The 17,546-nt window shown below is 45.5% G+C and overlaps 1 protein-coding gene across 8 annotated transcripts in view; it reads left to right on the top strand.

The window, feature by feature from the left end:
• The first annotated feature begins 13 nt into the window (after positions 1-13).
• Positions 14-17,546, top strand: part of LOC102056417 (GON-4-like protein) — a 32,123-nt gene continuing 14,590 nt past the window's right edge. For 4 of the 8 annotated variants that reach the window (XM_055696557.1, XM_055696555.1, XM_055696553.1 and 1 more), the window contains exons 1-15: positions 182-922; positions 2,725-2,886; positions 3,631-3,827; positions 5,264-5,338; positions 5,674-5,724; positions 6,115-6,165; positions 6,817-6,912; positions 7,160-7,264; positions 7,800-7,970; positions 8,812-9,004; positions 9,778-9,879; positions 10,570-10,610; positions 10,901-11,004; positions 13,248-13,446; positions 17,320-17,406. In XM_055696557.1, coding sequence (XP_055552532.1) covers positions 319-922; positions 2,725-2,886; positions 3,631-3,827; positions 5,264-5,338; positions 5,674-5,724; positions 6,115-6,165; positions 6,817-6,912; positions 7,160-7,264; positions 7,800-7,970; positions 8,812-9,004; positions 9,778-9,879; positions 10,570-10,610; positions 10,901-11,004; positions 13,248-13,446; positions 17,320-17,406 — 2,238 coding nt within the window. In that variant the 5' untranslated portion in view covers positions 182-318. Of the gene's footprint in view, positions 42-181; positions 923-1,223; positions 2,608-2,724; positions 2,887-3,630; positions 3,828-5,263; positions 5,339-5,673; positions 5,725-6,114; positions 6,166-6,816; positions 6,913-7,159; positions 7,265-7,799; positions 7,971-8,811; positions 9,005-9,777; positions 9,880-10,569; positions 10,611-10,900; positions 11,005-13,247; positions 13,447-17,319; positions 17,407-17,546 lie in introns of those variants that run through there. The other 4 variants (XM_055696556.1, XM_055696560.1, XM_055696559.1 and 1 more) reach the window with 4 other exon arrangements.

Here is a 17,546-nt window from a genome sequence, read left to right as displayed (position 1 = left end):
CGGCGGTCGGCCCCGCCCCGCGGCCGCCCGGCGGTGACTCGGCAAGTGTCGGGGCTCCGGCGGCGCCTCCCGGGGCAGCGGCCGGGCGGCAGCGGCGCGGCGGGGGCGTGTGCGTGGGCTGGCGGGGCCGGTGACCCCGCTCCCCCGCCGTGGGGACACGGCAGTGGGGCTGACGGGCGGAGGCGGGGGGCGCGGGAGGCAGCACTGGGCAGGCCCTCCCTCCCTCCCTCCCTCTCGGGATCACCCCCCCGGGGCGGCGGCGGCGGCCGGGGGCGGGGGAGACCCGGAGCTAGGCAGCGGGCAGGTCGCCCAGCCAAGATGGCCGCGGCTGCGCTCGCCGCTCCCGCCGCCCCGCGTCGTCACGGCGGCGCCGGCGGCCCCTGCGCCGCCAACATGGCGGCGGCTGCTCCGCGGCCGGGTAACATGGCGGCGCGGCGCCTGCGCGGGGGGGTCGGCGCTTCCGCTTCCTACGGAGCGAGCGGGACGGGACAGGACGGCGCGGCCCGGCCCGGGCGGCGGAGTGCCGCTGCCAGCCGCTTTCCTCTCTTCCAGGTGGGCGCCGGGATGTCGCTCTCGCTGAAGATGCTGCCCTGCAAGAAGAGGAGAGCGGCCGTGGCGGGGCCGCAGAGCCCGCGGGAGCGCGGCGGCGCCGGGGAGGACGGGGAGCTGCCCGGCGCCGGCGCCTCCTCCTCGGCGGGGGCTGCCGATGGCGGCGCCTCCTCCGCCAGAGCGGGGCCGGGCCGGGCCGGCGGGCAGCCCGCCTGCGGCGCGGCCCTGTGGAGGGGGCCCGGGGAAGCGGCGCCGAAGGGCGGGAAGAGGCTCCCGGGCAGGCCGGCCACGGGCCCCGCTCCGGAGGCGCCGGGCGCGAAGGAGGCCTCCGCGGCCCCGCCGCTCCCCGAGGGCCCCTCGGCGGCGGCGGAAGGTAACGCTCAGGGCTCGCCTCGCGCCGGGCCGGCCCGGTGGGCCGAGCTGCTCCGGTGGCTGGTTTGTTTTTTCCGCCGCACCTCGAGCCGGCGGGCGTCCAGCTCGCAGAGCCGCGGGGCGCCGGCCTCAGCACAGGCCAGACCTCACGGGGAACTTGGGGAGCCGCTTACCCCTAGTGCCGCCGAGCACCAGGCGCTTTCAACTCGCTTTTTTCCAATTTTCCTAACTAAAATGCGCAGGTTTCCAGGCCTGCCCACGCTCCCCGGCCTTGCCCCCCCCGGCCTTGCGCCCGGTAGCTGGTCTCCGGGGGGGCAGCGGGGTGGGCCCTGGGTGTTGGGTGGCTCCCGCTGGCCCTGGCAGGGCTCTGCGAGCCCAGGCTTCGCTGTGGAGCGGCCACCTGCCCTTTGGTTTTTCAAAACAAATGTTTGGCTAGTGAGTTGTGACACTAGCAAAAGCATGAGCTGCTGCTTCCAGAAATACTGGCTTTCAGAGGTTTTTGTCCATATTTGCTATCATTCTCAGAAGATAGTTCAGGCGTTTGCAGTAGACGTCCAGGGGGACCCTGCTGAGCCCCCCTGCAACAGGCGATGCAAGTAGCCCCTGGGTTAATAGCGAGGCGCGGGTTTGGTGCAGAACATGGGTATTTGGGAAGTCTGTGGAAAGCCCAGGTGAGCTTTGTGTTCTCTGAGGTTTGCTCAGTGGAAGTGTGAGCTGGCAAGGGAGGCAAGAGGTGTTCACGGTCAAGGTGATAGTAATTCTGTATCTCCAGCTGTCTTTAACCTTACTGAAGTGAGTGGTTCTTTCCTCAGATGGCCCGTCCCAATCTTTTTCTCTTCTGACATACATCTTTGAGTGAGCTCAGTTAGATTGGAGAGTGGATCTGGCAAAAAAAGTGGGGGTGTGAGGGAAGTGTGGGGGTGGTGGTGTTTCTTCCTCTCCATCTGGATCAACTCCCTGATCGGATTTTCTGTGCAGCTACAGCAACAGCTGTGCCAGCCCAGAGCAGCAGCTGCTGCAGTGTCGGGGAGCTGGTTTTACTGGATGACAGTGTGTTTTCTTACTGGATTAAGGTGTTCGTGAAACTTTAGGTTTCAGCTGATTTTTAATAATCGTATACCTGTGTAACTACAGGCTGCAGCAAAAGGGACGGCGCTTCCTTGTTTCCTTGTGAAAAGTGTCATCTCTGGTTCTCTTGCTGCTGTGATCAGCTCACTGATTTGACTGAAAGCTACTTTTGTGTCAGGAGAAAGGAGCATGGAACAGGATTCCGTTCCCAGCTGTATTCTAGGACTCTGCAGAGCAGGAGTGAGAAGGGCACGTAGCCACTGCTGTCAGCAGTAGTGTAGTTTGAAAGTGGCCCAAGGGGGCTGTGAAACTGCATCTGAAGGTTGCAGTCAGCTGTGCTGGGCTAGCTGTGAATAACCTGTCTGGGTGAAGGAGTGCCTGCTGTCGATTTGTTGCTGTGGTTGCATTTATACAACAGGGAGTACAACCATGTTTTAAACAGATCATCTTTTTGTGACTGGATCGTTTGACAGGAACAATTTTGAGCGTAGCTGTGCAGAACTGGTAGTGGAGGGAACAAGACTGAAATAGCTGGAGATCTCTTTACCTGGAGCTGTTCCAGCAAGATGGGACTGCTGCTGCAGCGTTCAGCCTGCCTGCATCACTTTCACAAGCTGGGTTAGACTTGTGCAGTTTTGAATGGGTCGTGATAAACTTCTGTAATTGCAGCAGCCTCTTAACTCTGCTCTGTCTGTATGGCATATCTGACTACAATTTAGCGTATACTGTTTACAGGGAAAACACCTAAGCTGTATACAGAAGTGGAAATGAATTCACAGAGAGATCCGTATCTGACTGAAAACCAGTCTGCAGTGCCAGAGTCTCCAGTGAGAAGTTCTTCGCAGCTGGCTGTTAGAAGTCCTACCATGGTAAAGCCACTGAAGAACATTAGAGCTGGTGAGTGGCCCCAGCAGAGTGATGAGAAAAATGAGGATTTGGGGCAGTTGATTCCATTGCATAAGCTTTGTGCAAGGGACAGACCTGTGACTTGATGCAGTAGATGCAGAACTCTGGAAATGTGTGCACTACAGCAGAGGCTGTTTAGGTGCGATGTTTTTTTGAAGTTTTCACCCCATGCTCCTGTAATTCAGTGGCTAAATAAACTGTAGGTATCCAATGAAACTTGGTGGAGCTGACCTCTGTGATTTTCTGTTACTAAAAACACTGCTTTCCTTTGGAGGAAGTTACAATTCTTTCATTTTCCTGAGTCAGCAGAGCAGCACCAACTGAGGAGCACTTTAAGTCCTAGAAACTGTCATCTGCTCTTGCTGTATGGCCCCTGGAGTTTTGCAACTTTTAATCTGGATGGCATACTTAAAACACCTCCTGGAAAAGATGTAAAAAGGCTGCTGAGACCATTCTGTCAAATCACTTTTAGAAACGGCAAATACATAACCTTTATTTGCTTGACTAACGTGACCCACTCAGGTCCTACAGAATGTGAAGCCATTGTTCAAAAAACTGCGTCTGGTTCTTACAGCCATCTCCGTTTGGATGATCTCCTTATCAGCTGTTGGAAAGCTGCTGCCACTTCAGTAGCTGCAGAATTTTAGCTTTTTTTTAAAAAAAATACTTACATTGTCAGAATGTGCTGAGTGTGAAGTACCTGAATTTTTAGATTCCATTTTTATTCATTTTCAGAGGAGCAAGATGGAGAGGATATTGAGAGAAGGAAGAGGAGGAGGAAGGCAACCAAAAGGAAAAGAGAAGGGAAAAGTCAAGAAGAGGAAGGATCTTTGTCTTGTGACATCAAGCTGGATGATACCCTTGACCGCACCTTAGAAGATGGAGCTAAACAACATAACCTGACAGTTGTCAACGTGCGAAACATCCTGCATGTGAGTGCGGTGGGACTGTCACGGGGAGTGGAGAAGTGCCCAGCTTTCTGAGAAAGTACATGCTAGACTTGAGTATGGTAGCAATGGCAGCACTTGATTTCATGGACGAGGAAGACTTGGTAGGCACCCGTGTCCTAACCTCTGCTATAAAAAGCTGTAAAGAGAGAATCCTGTGGTGTCTGTGTAAGTTACCTGGACCTGGCCTTGTTAATAGGTATCGATCCCTGACTTCCATCTATTTACAATGGCAAATGGGTCTGTTTTACTGTACTGCAGTACAGTAATAATTGAACTAAAATGCATGCTTCTGGTTCCAGCTGAGGCGGTGTAACACTGTGAACTCAAATGTTTCTTGTTTTGAGTGAACTGTTTCATCATAAAGTCCTGACGGAATTCTAGTGGTGTTGACAGAAATGCATTACTCTTGGTTAATGACCCAAACCAACATCAAAATACATCACAGAATTTCCAGTTATAAATGAACTGCAAGAAGAGTATTCGCGTTGTCACAGCTGTGTAGTGAAACTCTTAATTCTACACCTATATTAGGTTTAGATTTTGGTTTATCTCACAAGCAGGGTCTGGAGAGCAGTAGTATTTATTTTCCCACAGGATCGCAAGTTGTGCTTTTCTTTTTTCCCCTGCAGCTAGTGATGTTCTAATCCGGGTGATCTCAGATATGTTTCCCTTTTTGCCATCCCTGTGGCAAACAAACTGGAGACTGCCATGATTCTTTCAGGCAGATTCATCAGCTGATTTTGTGCAAGTGCTGTAAATTAATGCCTTTCTCTGTCACACGGTGCTGTGGAAGGGCTGTAAATATCTGTCGCCTACCCTCCCTGGAACCTTATGGTGTCAGTCAGAAAATGTAGTCATGGATACCGGGGTCTCTTCTGCCTTCCCCTGTTTCTTTCAGATATATACAATGCTTTCTGAAATGATGTAGCACAAGGTTTCAAAGAGTAGATTATTACGTACTTTCTCCGGAGAATTAGAGCCTTGCTATTTTGAAAGCTTGTGAGTTTTCTGTTGCAGGTTCATAGCAGCATTTTTCATGTGGCTGGGGTAGGCAGATTTTACTGGTTGTATGACATGGGGGAAGGGAAATTGGCGTGGGCTTTTGTTGCGCCTGTTTTCTTCTGCTGGAGATTTATTCTGTGGAGCACTCACAGATATATAGTGCAAATGTTTCTATCGCTGCTGTGCTTCATATTTTCTTGTCTAATCACTGAACAATCTTTTTATCATACAATTCTATAATGTTATATGTTATATATTATGTAATATATGTATATAATATATATTTAATATAATTCTATTATAATTTATCGTACAAAGTATATTGTATGCTGAGTATTTATCCATCATCTTTCCTTAAGTAGATTTCTTTTTAAACAAACTGAATGTAAAGGAGACTTTTTTGTGTGTCCCTGTAGGAAGTAATCACAAATGAGCATGTGGTTGCCATGATGAAAGCAGCCATCAGTGAGACAGAAGATATACCTTTGTTTGTAAGTAAAAAGCTTTTTCAGTTGTTCCAAATGCACGCTATCTTCAGCAGTTTATCTTCTTGGTCCGTGATGTGGTATGGAGAGAATAGGTGGTACCATAATTTAAGTTTCATTACCAGATTTGCCACCTGGATGAATTGAGTAGTGTCTCTGTATGAGTTTAAATTATGAAACAGAATTATGAGGGGTTATTTTTGACGCTGCTTTGATCATGTCTAAAAGGTAGTGGATTTGAAAAAGAGAGACAAGTCTTGTAGTGAAGAGTTGCTGGGGAAAAGTTTGCAGTTAAGGAAAATAGCTGAATAGGTTGCTGTTGTGTTGTTTCAAACTCTCAGGAGCCCAAAATGACTCGTTCTAAACTGAAGGAAGTTGTGGAGAAAGGAGTGGTAAGTACATCATCTGCTTTTACTATTGCACCCTCCTCTTATGTGAATGGTTTTGATTATTGTAAAAGAAGTGTGAAGTGCACTTTTAAGTGACTTATTCTTAAAATGAAAAAAATAAGTTAATGTAAAATAGAATTCATTTTAGATGAGCAGAATAGAACAAGGTGAGAGTTAGAAAATGCAGTGAATTGACAGTATCCATTATACTAACGTTATTGCTTGTAAAGATCATGCAGGCAGTTTAGAAAGCCTTTGTTTGAAGTTTGTTGTTACTTGGCTACTTTGGAGAATGAGAGCTCAAGCTCAAGTACTCATGTGATTTGATAGATTGTGTAAGCTGTGCAACACCGTGCTTTTCAAAGACAGTTAAAGTGGTTTTGCTATCTTTAGGTGATTCCAACATGGAATTTATCTCCAATTAAGAAGGCAAATGAGGTGAAGGTAAGTGAACTACTGCTGGGAAATCGGAGACCATACTTAAAGGCACCTTGCTGAGCAAGGAATTTTTTGGAGGGGCGGAGCAGACTCCTGTTGGGAGTATTGGTGACCAGGAGCATTGCAGACAGGGTGGGCAATGCAGTTAACGTAGCAGCAGGAGCGCAGGTGGCCCAAAAGAGCTGCCTTCAGGGGAAGACAGAACATGGGGAGGTGATGACATGCTCCTCCCTGGGACTGTTTTATACGCTGTAGGACTGCCTGGAAATGTGGCCTTGGTCTCAGGTTCTTTTCCTGAGCTCTGCCTGCTCCAAAAGATTTGTTACCTAGGTGTAGGCAGGATTCAGCAGTGTAGCAGGAGTGAATGGCCATTCAAGTACTAGAAACATGTCTTTGAAATAGTGTCTGCTCATGCAGTGTTTCCGTCATATAAATGCTAAATAATTTTCTTGCACCTTTTCAAATCACTTCCTTTGCTTAACCAATCTTACTTTAGTAATTTCTTTGGTTTCTTCAGCTTTTGTCAGTAGTCTCCTTCCTCTCTGACCTTCAGGGATTTTCCTCAGTTGGAAATCTCTGATCCTGATAGACATGCACTCTTACAGGCAAGACAGTCCACCGTTAAAAAGTTGACGCCTTTTTTCTGTTCTGTTGCAGCCTCCTCAGTTTGTGGACATTCCTCTTGAGGAAGATGATTCTTCTGATGAAGAGTACCAGCCTGATGATGAGGATGAGGATGAGACTGCAGAAGAGGTAAATGCAGCTTGTACAAAGACCTGTTTCGTTCAGCATGCATGGACTTACCTGTGTGTTTAAGGTAGTAGAATGCTTGCTTTATTTTAACACGTGAAAACTTTTAAGTTGTCCTGGACATTCTAGTAATCTTTCTTCAGTGCTACTTTATTCATTTGGCTAAAAAGGAGTCTTTGGAATATTAGTTGAAGCAGTGTTTGATTGTGGCATGATTGTTTGATTGCGTTTTGCATCTTTTGTGCTACAGAGCTTACTGGAAAGTGATGTAGAGAGCACTGCTTCTTCTCCTCGGGGAGCAAAACGATCTAGGACAAGGCGATCATCTGATGAAGAAGGCGGGACGCTTTGCGAGGTGAACTTGTTTTTTGCTGCCTTTAGAAAAAACTTTCAGTCACTAGTCCTAAATTATTAATGCAAAAGCAAAAATACACGTTATTGCTTAAAGCTGTGTGACATTACAGGTGCTATGTGGCTTTAGGGTCCCACTCCAGTGGTTCCTGCATAAGTAGTGAAGTGCATCCCTTGCAGAAAGAGCTTAGTCTAAAATAAACGTGATTTTTCCATGTTCTACTTGTCATGGGTTTGGTTTTCGGAGGGCTGGGGGTGTGCCACAGTTACTAGTGTTCAGGTTTATCAGCTCTAGTAATGTTGACACTGATACTCAAATGTTCCAAACGTCTCCTTTCCTCCAAGTCTTTTGAATAGTAAATTTATTTGTACTCTGAAAACCAAACTGAGTGTAATATGAAGAATCCATTTCCTTCTGTGAAGCGTTTATTTCATTTCTATTGTGCTAGACACTGGTCAAGCAGAAAAGGAGATTTATTCTGTCCTTGGAAATTTATGTTCTAAATAAAACCTTTTAACACAAAGGTGTTTTTAATTAGATGGAGAAGGTTACTACATCTGTTGTTAGACATATTAGTGCTGAAGTAGTTCCCATGGGACCTCCACCACCTCCTAAACCAAAGCAAAACAAAGACAGCACGTTCATGGAGAAGCTGCATGCAGTGGATGAAGAATTGGCTTCAAGCCCAGTGTGCATGGATTCTTACCAGGTACTGGTTTGGGGGATGCTGTAATCGTGTGGTTTTAATTTGAATAAAATTTGTTGGAAGGAAGGTAGCTTTCTGGTGTTCTCTGCTCTCACTTTTGCTGCATCTTGCTCTCCTTCTGTAACTTCAAAGAAGTTGAATCTCCATAGTGTGTAGGATGCTAGCTTTGTGAGAGAACAGAGGTAGCTGTTAGTAAAGTGTTGTTAGTGACCTGTGCTTTTAGTTTCTTGTATTGGAACTGCACTATTTATGCTCATAGGTCTCTCGCTGCCATTGATCTGGCTGTTAGATGTAATTCTATGACATTTACATAATTGAGGAAAATAGTTTTCCTTTTGGAAGATATCCTGTCAGCTTATTTGTGTTTTGCAGACAAGTATAGATTAGCACCTGAGGAAGCTTGGTTGTAAAGAGAACCACTGTTTCATATTAATAATCAGAAAAATATTACTGGTCTGTGTTAGTGTGCAAGGGTGAGGGGTCATGAAGAGACAGTCCTGTGCTGCTGCTGCTCGGGATTAATGTCGGATAGCAAAGAGGGCAAACTCAGTAAAACATACGTGAAACAATCAAATACTGCAAATGGAGATTGCTTCCATGGTAGCAGATATGAGTTTAGGATGAGATAAATGAACAATAATATATTTATAAACAATAGTGGTTTAATAGCAAGAGTAATGGAAGTTTACTTTTCTCAGGCTACCAAAGTAAATGATGCTTTGTGGCAGGAATCTTAACATTTTTGGTATTGGGCTTTTTCGGCTGGGGTGAAAATCCCACTGCTGGAGAAACTGAGGAAAGCAGAGCTGTTGTAATTCCGTTGTGCTTTTCCTTCACCTCTTAGTCTCTGGAAGACAGCCTCATTGCCTTCCGAACCCGATCAAAGAGACCGCTGAAGGATGTTCCGCTGGGTCAGCTGGAGGCTGAGCTCCGAGCCCCAGATATCACACCTGATATGTATGATCCCAACACTGCAGATGATGAAGAATGGAAAAGGTGGCTTGGAGGACTCATGAACGATGATGTGGAGAATGAAGGTATACAACAGATACATTGTCGTTGTTGTTGTTCACTGGAATTAGGGGTTACATTGAAAGCCTGGAGCTTTTTCTTTCTGTTTATACATGATGTTCTTGGCTGTAGCCATTATCTTGTTTAGTAATATGCATGTTTTGCATGCCATCAGCTTTCCTCATCTTCTCTCTGGACATTTGTGAGGGTTTTTAAACTTCAGGTGTCTCACTTGTAAATATTTATTAGCCAGCACATGCAGTAACTGGTAACCAAAACTAAAAGTTACGTGTTTTAGCCCTTAATCCATTGTGCTGGGTCCTGAAGCTGGTAGCATTGATATACCTGAATCTGAGTGTGTCATGCTCCTTGTTAGGGACATGACTTGTTTTGGTAGAAACAACTATTTTATTCTTCAAGGAGAAACAAGAACAAGCTTTGGGGCTTGACTTCCTTTTGTCCTGAATTTACTAGTTCCTTACAGTTTTGCAAATTGAATATAAAACACAAAGTGAAATAATACCACTTCAATCCTAAATTTAGCTGAAACTCAGGTCACAAAGAATGAATCTAGCTTTTCTTTAGAATGGGGATGGCTACAAATAAGGATGCTAGTAGCTCAGTTTGAAAAGAAGATGGGCTTGATATCACTTCCATAAAAAGGAACATTCATACAGTTTCAAGCAGTAATTGTAGCCCTCTTTGTGCCTGGTCAGGTAGTAAATGAAGTGCTTCTGCTCCTGGTAACTGATTGGTCTTGGGGCAGGGTAGTGATTTTTCAAATCATGCTTCTTACTAGATGAAGCAGATGATGATGATGACCCCGAGTACAACTTCCTGGAAGATCTGGATGAACCAGACACAGAAGATTTCAGAAATGATCGTGCTGTGAGAATTACCAGTAAGTCCTTTGGGAATCCCACCTTCTTTGGATCCATTCTTCCTTGTTAGGATTAGTAATATATTTTGAAAAGTGAGTGTTTTGTTGCGAAGATTTTGCAGTGTTGGCTAATTAAAAAAATAAATAAATCTGTGTACTGACTTGAAAAGCTTTTCTGTGCAAAGCTGGCTTTCTGTGAATACATGAAAGGATCTAGCCAGAGCTGCTGTGCCAGCAGATGCAACTTCACCCTGTAGCAAAGACTGAAGAATAATACATAGGTGATAGTACAGTCTTTCATAAAGCTTCAGCCAATTCAGAATTGAATGATTGCCTTATGACTTGAGTGTAATTAAATTTTCTCCAAGTCCTTACAATCTTTGAGTTCGTTTTATAAACATACTGCTTTTCATCTTTTCAGCAAAGTGCACTTGGTTTAGGTCTTATTACAAGGTAACATAACTGTAAATTTAATTCTGAAAATTAGTTTTTATATTACGTTTTTGAACCAAAACAGTCTTGGCTGAAGTTTTTTGGGGCCCAGCATTAAAAAGGGATATAGTATCAGGAGCCTTTCCTTCTTGGTCCTCTCTCTGCAAGAGGAAGGTTTCTCTTTGCAAGAGAGATTCCTTAAATGACTTGATATTATGACAGGATTGCTAAGTGTTTCTTGGAAAAGGAATCTTCATACTTCTTTAATTTTACTTGCAGAAAAGGAAGTGAATGAACTGATGGAGGAGCTGTTTGAGACAGTAAGTGATAAATTTGGTATAGCACTGAAGAATAGATCTTGGATCTGACATGAAGTCCCTAAAGCCATAAAGGGGTGGTCTCTGTAAGATGCTTAGTGCAAAGGGCCCCACCATAAAAGCGTAAATTTTAGCCTTTGGAAAGAACATACATAGGAACTTCTGTAAGTCCCTGCAGAGGTGAATGTCTGTGCTAAAAGGATCATCATGAGCTTTATTAGCTGAAGACAGATGATGGTAAATGCACTGCTTGAGCTTTCTATTCCTGACTGTTGCTACACATTTGCTGTCAGTTTCAGGACGAGATGGGTTTCTCAAACATGGAAGATGAAGGTCCAGAAGATGAAGATAATGTTACAGAGTCACGGCCAAATTTTAATACGCCACAGGCACTTAGGTAGGATAATTTTGGTTACAGTTGTACAATTAAATAGTTACAAGTCTGTTACGATAAAAAGCCTATGGTTACCTGCAGCTGTACTATGCCATCCACCAAAGAGATAATAATGCCTTTTCAGCACAGGCCACTGTTTTGAAAGCTCTGAGTCATTTTGATTGGTGAGATCGAACACTTGACCCTTTTTTTTTCTGTCTGCCACATTTGACTTTACTGATTGTGATGCATCTAAAGAAAACGATGATAACAATGAAAATGTAACTGTTCAAAAAGACAGCAAGAATGCCGGTACTGAGAGATTGGTGCTGGCTATTCTGTACCGTAGCTATAAACAGCTGAGGTTTTTCAGAATGGTGATCTGTTCCAACAAGCCAGCGTCTCTAGTAGAGGATTCTTTAATCTCCATGCTATAGGTACTGTCCCTGTGTATTTAAATTGTGTTCATTTCTCAAGTCCATCCACATATCCCCCCTTTATTAGGCTAATTCTTCTGAAAAAATAGCTTCACTACCTGCAAAGTCACTTCAGCTGTTAAACTAACACTGGTGGAGCAGGATACTGCATGGCTGGCGATAATGCTTCAAGGCAGTGGGTAGAGGAACAGCAGGTACTGGGGTGGTGCTGCATGTGATCGAAGCTGTGTAGGACCTGAGCGAAGAAGGTCCCAACCTCAGAGTGATAGCCACTTTAGCTGTCTTAATTGTTGTGCTTTACACTGTCATGGTGGGTGTAACGTTCTGGAGTAATTTCAAGAAAATAATACTTTTCTTGCCTTTAAAAATGTTTATTATTGTTAAGGGGTGGAGTAAGGGTCACTTAGCGCTCTTAAATTTTTATTTGATGACAGGAAACACTTGAGGAGCTGGTTTGGCCAAGTGTGTCACCTTATCTTTTAAGTAAATATCTTGGATGTAACAGTGGCCTTTTCTAAGGAAAAAGACTGCATAAGATGGCTGAGACCTAGGTCTGACATAACTAAAATGTTTGGAAATTGGCTTTTGATGATTTTTGGTATGGGTTATATTTGAAACAGTGCCCGCAAGAGGAGAGTCTAAGGCCTTTATTCTAGGTAATAATACCGCTCTAACCAGTTGCAGAAACTGGCTAAAGGGGAACTGTGGTATGAGTGGTGTCTCCTTGTTTATGGGGCAGATCAGCTCAAGATCAAGCTGTTTCTGTTTGGGAAAGGAGCTAAAATGAAGGCTGGAGTTTCTTAATACTCTCTCTGGGATGAGCAGTACCAGAGGGGAGTGCAGCAATTCTTAAACCAGCTACAGACTAAAAGCAGGGAAACGTTATCTCTCTCTTACTATTTGTGTGCCTTTGTCTTTGATGGTGGGTTGTATGTGTCTTCGGTGGGCAGTTCTCCCAGTTGTTTCTTCCCCAGTTTTATCTATATACATAGATATATCTATCTACAGGATTCTGAAGTTGTTTTTTGGTAAAATACCCATTTGCTAGGGTAGTTGTTTTTATGACACCTTGCATTAGTAGCATGATGGAACAACTTTACTTATAGCTGACTTCAGGCCTATTACAGAAGTGAAGCTGATCACTAGTAGAAATCAGAGTATTAACTGGTGTAGCTAAAATAAAGTAAGAATCTGTCAAAAAGCAGGGAATAGTCAAAGCTGGTTTTGAAAGGATTGTAATATGTATATCCTCTTTTCTGTGATAGGAGTAGCTCTTACTATAGTATCAGCAGATGTCTAGTAGAGTATTCTGCATGAAGCTAGGTAATGTTTGGGGGTTTTTTTGGTTTTGTTTTTGGTTTTGCTTTTTTTTTTAAGTAACAGCATTTGAGTCAGTGTGTGATCTTTCTGGAGATCCTTGTGGTAAAATGCCACCCATAATACTTTGGGTTCAGACCTTGCCTGATGATACAAGTTAAATAAGATTCGTTCTAACATTCTAACATTATCTTAGATCCTGACTGCTGTTGAGGGTATCTGAGCACTTGAGTGAAACAGACATGGGGTATGATTGGGAACAGTGGACAAGACTGTTAACTGTCCTTGGAATAAACAGTTGAAGCATTACATCCCAGAACTATAACAGTGCTGTGGTAGATGAAAAGATTTATGTATAAACCAACTGTATGTATGCTGTCAAAGTGTGGAGTAGTACAGGGATGATAATTCTGAAACTGTGCATTCCAGACACAGAGTAAAATGTTCTAAATGAACGTGAATGGTTATTAAATCATACGCTTATTTTATTTTGGTCTGCCTGATCTCAAACAGATTTGAAGAGCCTCTGGCCAATTTACTGAATGAACAACACCGGACAGTGAAGGAACAGCTTGAGCAGCTGAGAATGAAAAAATCCTCAATAAAGCCACCACAGGAGATAGAAAAATCAAAACCTCAAAATGAGAAGCCTCTCCAGAGCCTTGTTCTGGACAGTGTGCAAAGAAAGAGGCTCCAGCAGCAAATGCAGCAGGTAATAAAACGTTATTTGGTCTGACCCAGTGAATATTTGCTGTATACCATAGGGGGTGGGAGAGCCAATGGTACGGCAAGCACTTTGGTGTGCTTCCTTAAAGAAATTAATTGAAGAAGCTACATTTGCAGCCAGAGCTTTAATAGGTGATACTCACATGCCTGATTCAACAATGAAAGGTAATTTGAATTGATTGTGCAAAGTAGAGCTTATTTCTTGGCATCTGTATTGTTCTCATGTGAGTTAGCTGCCTTGGCATGTTTGAATTCTGACTGTAATCTGTCAAAATCCTGTTTTCACTAACTACTTTATTGCTTTCTGAGAATATTAATACACGGAGTTCAAGATCCTTAAGGCAGCAAGGAGGCTGCAGAGCAAGATCGCTACCCTGGACTTCAGGAGAGCAGACTCTGGCCTCTTCAGGGATCTGTCTTGGTAGAGTACCCTGGGATAAAGCCCTGGAGGGCAGAGGGGCCCAGGAAAGCTGGGTAATATTCAAGGGTCACCCCCCCCCAGCTCAGGAGTGATGCATCCCAACGACGAGGAAGTCGGGCAAAAATGCCATGCATGGGTGAACAGGGAGGTCCTGGCCAAACACAAAAAGGAAGTCTACAGAAGGTGGAAGCAAGGACAGGAGGAATATGGAGAAATTGTCCTAGCAGCTAGGAATCAGGGGAGGAAAGCTAAGGTCAGGAATTAAATCTGGCCAGGAACATCAGGGGCAAGGAGAAAAGCTTCTACAGGTAAATAAAAGGATATTTAATAAAATAAAATTAATAAAAATGATAAAAGGAAGACTAGGGAAAACTTGAGTCCTCTCTGGAAAGAAATGAGAGTCCTGGTTACCCAGGACGTGGAGAAGGCTGAGGTACTTGATGGTTTTTTTTCATCTTGGTCTTCACCAGCAAGTGCTCCATCCGCACTGCCCAGGTCGCAGGAGGAAAAGGGCGGGGGCTGGGGGAAGGAAGAACCACCCGCTGTTGGAGAAGATTAGGTTTGAGATCATCTAAGGAACCTGAAGGTGCACAAGTCCATCTGATGAGGGAACTGATAGATGAAGTGGCTAAGCCACTCTCCATCATATTTGGGAAGTCATGGTCATTCGGTGAAGTACCCAGTGACTGGAAAAGGGGAAATGTAACCCCCATTTTCAAAAAGGGAAATAAAGAAGACCTGGGAAGCTACAGGCTGGGCAGTCTCACCTTGTCGCCTGGCAAGCTCATGGATCATATCCTCCTGGAAACTGTGCTGAGGCACATGGAAACTAAGGAGGTGATTGGTGACAGCTGACATGGTTTCGCTAGGGGCTAATCACGCTTGACAAATTTGGTGGCCTTCTATGGTGGGACTATGGTGTTGGGGTGTGTATTGGGTCTGGGTGAGCCCGCATCAGCCCTCACAGCACTGTGCTTGTACCGGGCGCTGGGAAGGCGGCGATGACAAACCAGTGCTTTGGCCACTGCTGAGCAGCGCTCGCACAGCATCACGGCTGTCTCTCCAGCCTCCCCCACCCCGGCCATCGCCAGTAGGCTGGGGGTGGGCAGCATCTTGGAAGGGGACATAGCCAGGACAGCTGACCCAAAGTGGCCAAAGGGATGTCCCATACCATATGGCGTCTGATGAGATATAAAAGCTAAGGGAAAGGAAGAAGGGGGCATTCATTATTTACGACATTTGTCTTCTGGAGCAACTGCTACATATACTGAAGCCCTGCTTCCTGGGAAGTGACCAAACATTGCCTGCGGATGGGAAGTAGAGAATAATGTCTTTTGTTTTCCTTCGCTTCCACATGTGCAGCTTTTGCTGTTGCTTTATTAAACTGCCTTTATCTTGACCCACAAGGGGTTTTTCCATCTTATTTTCTTCCCATCCTGTACTGCTAAGGAGGGGAGTGATAGAGCAGCCTCGTGGGCACCTGGCATCCAGCTGAGGTCAGCCAACCACAGTGTATGAGGGAAGAGCAACTGATGTCACCTACCTGGATTTGTGCGATTCATTTGACACTGTCCCGTGTGACATCCTTGTCTCTAAACTGGAGAGACACAGATTTGACGGATGGACCCACTCAACAGATAAGGAATTGACTGGATGGTTGCACTGAGAGTTGTGGTTAACGGCTCAATGTCCAAGTGGATACCAGTGACGAGTGGCGTTCCTCAGTAGTCCATACTGGAACCAGCGCTGTTTAACATCTTTGTTAGTCCCATGGACACTGGCATTGAGTGCACCTTCAGCAAGCTTGCTGACAACTCCAAGCTGTGTGGCAGGGTGGACGTGCTGGAGGAAAGGGATACCATCTAGAAGGAACTTGACAGGCTTGAGAGGTGGGCCCGTGTGAACCTCAATAGAAATTCAGCAACCCAAGGGCAAGGTCCTGCACCTGGGTTGGGGCAATTCCAAGCACAAGTTCAGGCTGGGCAGAGAATGGATTGAGAGCAGCCCTGAGGAGGAAGACTTGGGTGTGTTGATGGATGTGAAGCTCAACATGGCCTGGCAACGTGCACTTGCAGCCCAGAAAGCCAACTGAATCCTGGGCCGCATCAAAAGAAGCGTGACCAGCAGGTGCCGGGGGGGAGAATTGCCTCTCTGTCATGAATCACCTGCTGTCACGAGGTTGGAGGTGAACCTAACTGTGTTCAGCTCTGGGCCTCCCAACATAAGAAGGACATGGACCTGTTGGAGTGAGTCTAGAGGAGGCCATGAAGATGATCCGAGGGCTGGAGCCCTTCTGCTGTGGGGGCGGGCTGGGGTTGCTCAGCCTGGAGAAGAGACGGCTCCGGGGAGACTGTGGAGCAGCTCCCAGTGCCCGAGGGGGCTGACAAAGCTGGAGAGGGGCTTTTAGCAGGGCCTGTAGCGATAGGACAAGGGGGAATGGCTTTAAGCTGGAAGAGGGGAGGTGGAGATTAGATGTTTGGAAGAAATTCTCCCCTGTGGGGGCGGCGAGGCGCTGGCACAGGCTGCCCAGAGCCCTGGACATGCGCAAGGCCAGGCTGGATGGGGCTGGGAGCGCCCCGGGCTGGTGGGATGGGTGTCCCCCTGCCCGTGGCAGGGGCTTGGAACTAGATGATCTTTAAGGTCCCTCTCGACCCACACCATTATATGATTCTAATATTACTCTTGATGTAGTTTGGATTTTTTTTCTTCTCCTCCCACCACGCAAAACTGTGTAGAAATACAGTCTGAACATTTTAAAAGCTATCAGCAGCGTCGATGAGAAGCTGTACTTCGAGAATTTTTTTCCGTGTCCGTAGAAAGTTGAAGAGGACTTCGCAAAACTTCAAACTTACTGTCAACTGAATCGGGGAGGACAAAGTTTTGTGTGAACTTGATACAGGGTTTGCTGAGTAGTTGTTTTGATATCCTGCGTACTTCGTGAGTGGCATGTCTTGGTCTGTGGCAGCAAGGAAAGAGCACAGACCTCTCAGATATGAGCTAAAGAACGGATCTTGCATTGTACAGGTAGATTTAAGTGACCTTGTTAATTTTTGAGCTGCAAAGCAAGATGTACGGTGTTTGTGTGCATAATGGGGAGTTCTGATAGCTGAAGGCATTGTTTCTGAAGAAAAACTTTAGTATTTAATTAGAAAAAAACATCCTTTGTGTATTGATTGTTATGGTATGAGACTTGGCACAAAAGGGATCTGCCCTAAGACTTAAACAGACGGCGTATTCAAAATCTGTGTCATAAACTTCTTGCCAGTGGATATTAAAGTTTCCCCTCAGTTTTCTGTTGCTTAAAAGGTTTTTTGAAGTCAGGATGTGATTTTTTGGGTGCTCGCGAGATACTTCTTGTGCCTCTATACTTATGCTTTCCAGGTTCTTGGATATCTGATAACACTGAAAATAATAATTTGTCTGGTTTTATTCTTCCAGCATGTTCAGCTTCTGACTCAAATCCATCTTCTCGCAAGCTCCAACCCTGCTTTAAGTTCAGAGGCTGGTACTACCAGGATGTTTTTGGTAAGGCTATTCTAAAATTGAGCTGCATTAATTTTAGTGATTGCTGGTCACTGAGATATTTAGAGAACTTAATTTATTTAATTGGTCCCATGAAATTGAGACAGACTACCACTCAGTAAGGGATTGATGTTGTTAGCCTA

The sequence above is a fragment of the Falco cherrug genome, chromosome 19, assembly GCF_023634085.1.
Source record: "Falco cherrug isolate bFalChe1 chromosome 19, bFalChe1.pri, whole genome shotgun sequence".
NCBI classification, from domain to species: Eukaryota; Metazoa; Chordata; class Aves; order Falconiformes; family Falconidae; genus Falco; species Falco cherrug.
Note: the sequence above shows the minus strand (reverse complement) of the source record. Positions and strands in the feature narration are given on the sequence as shown.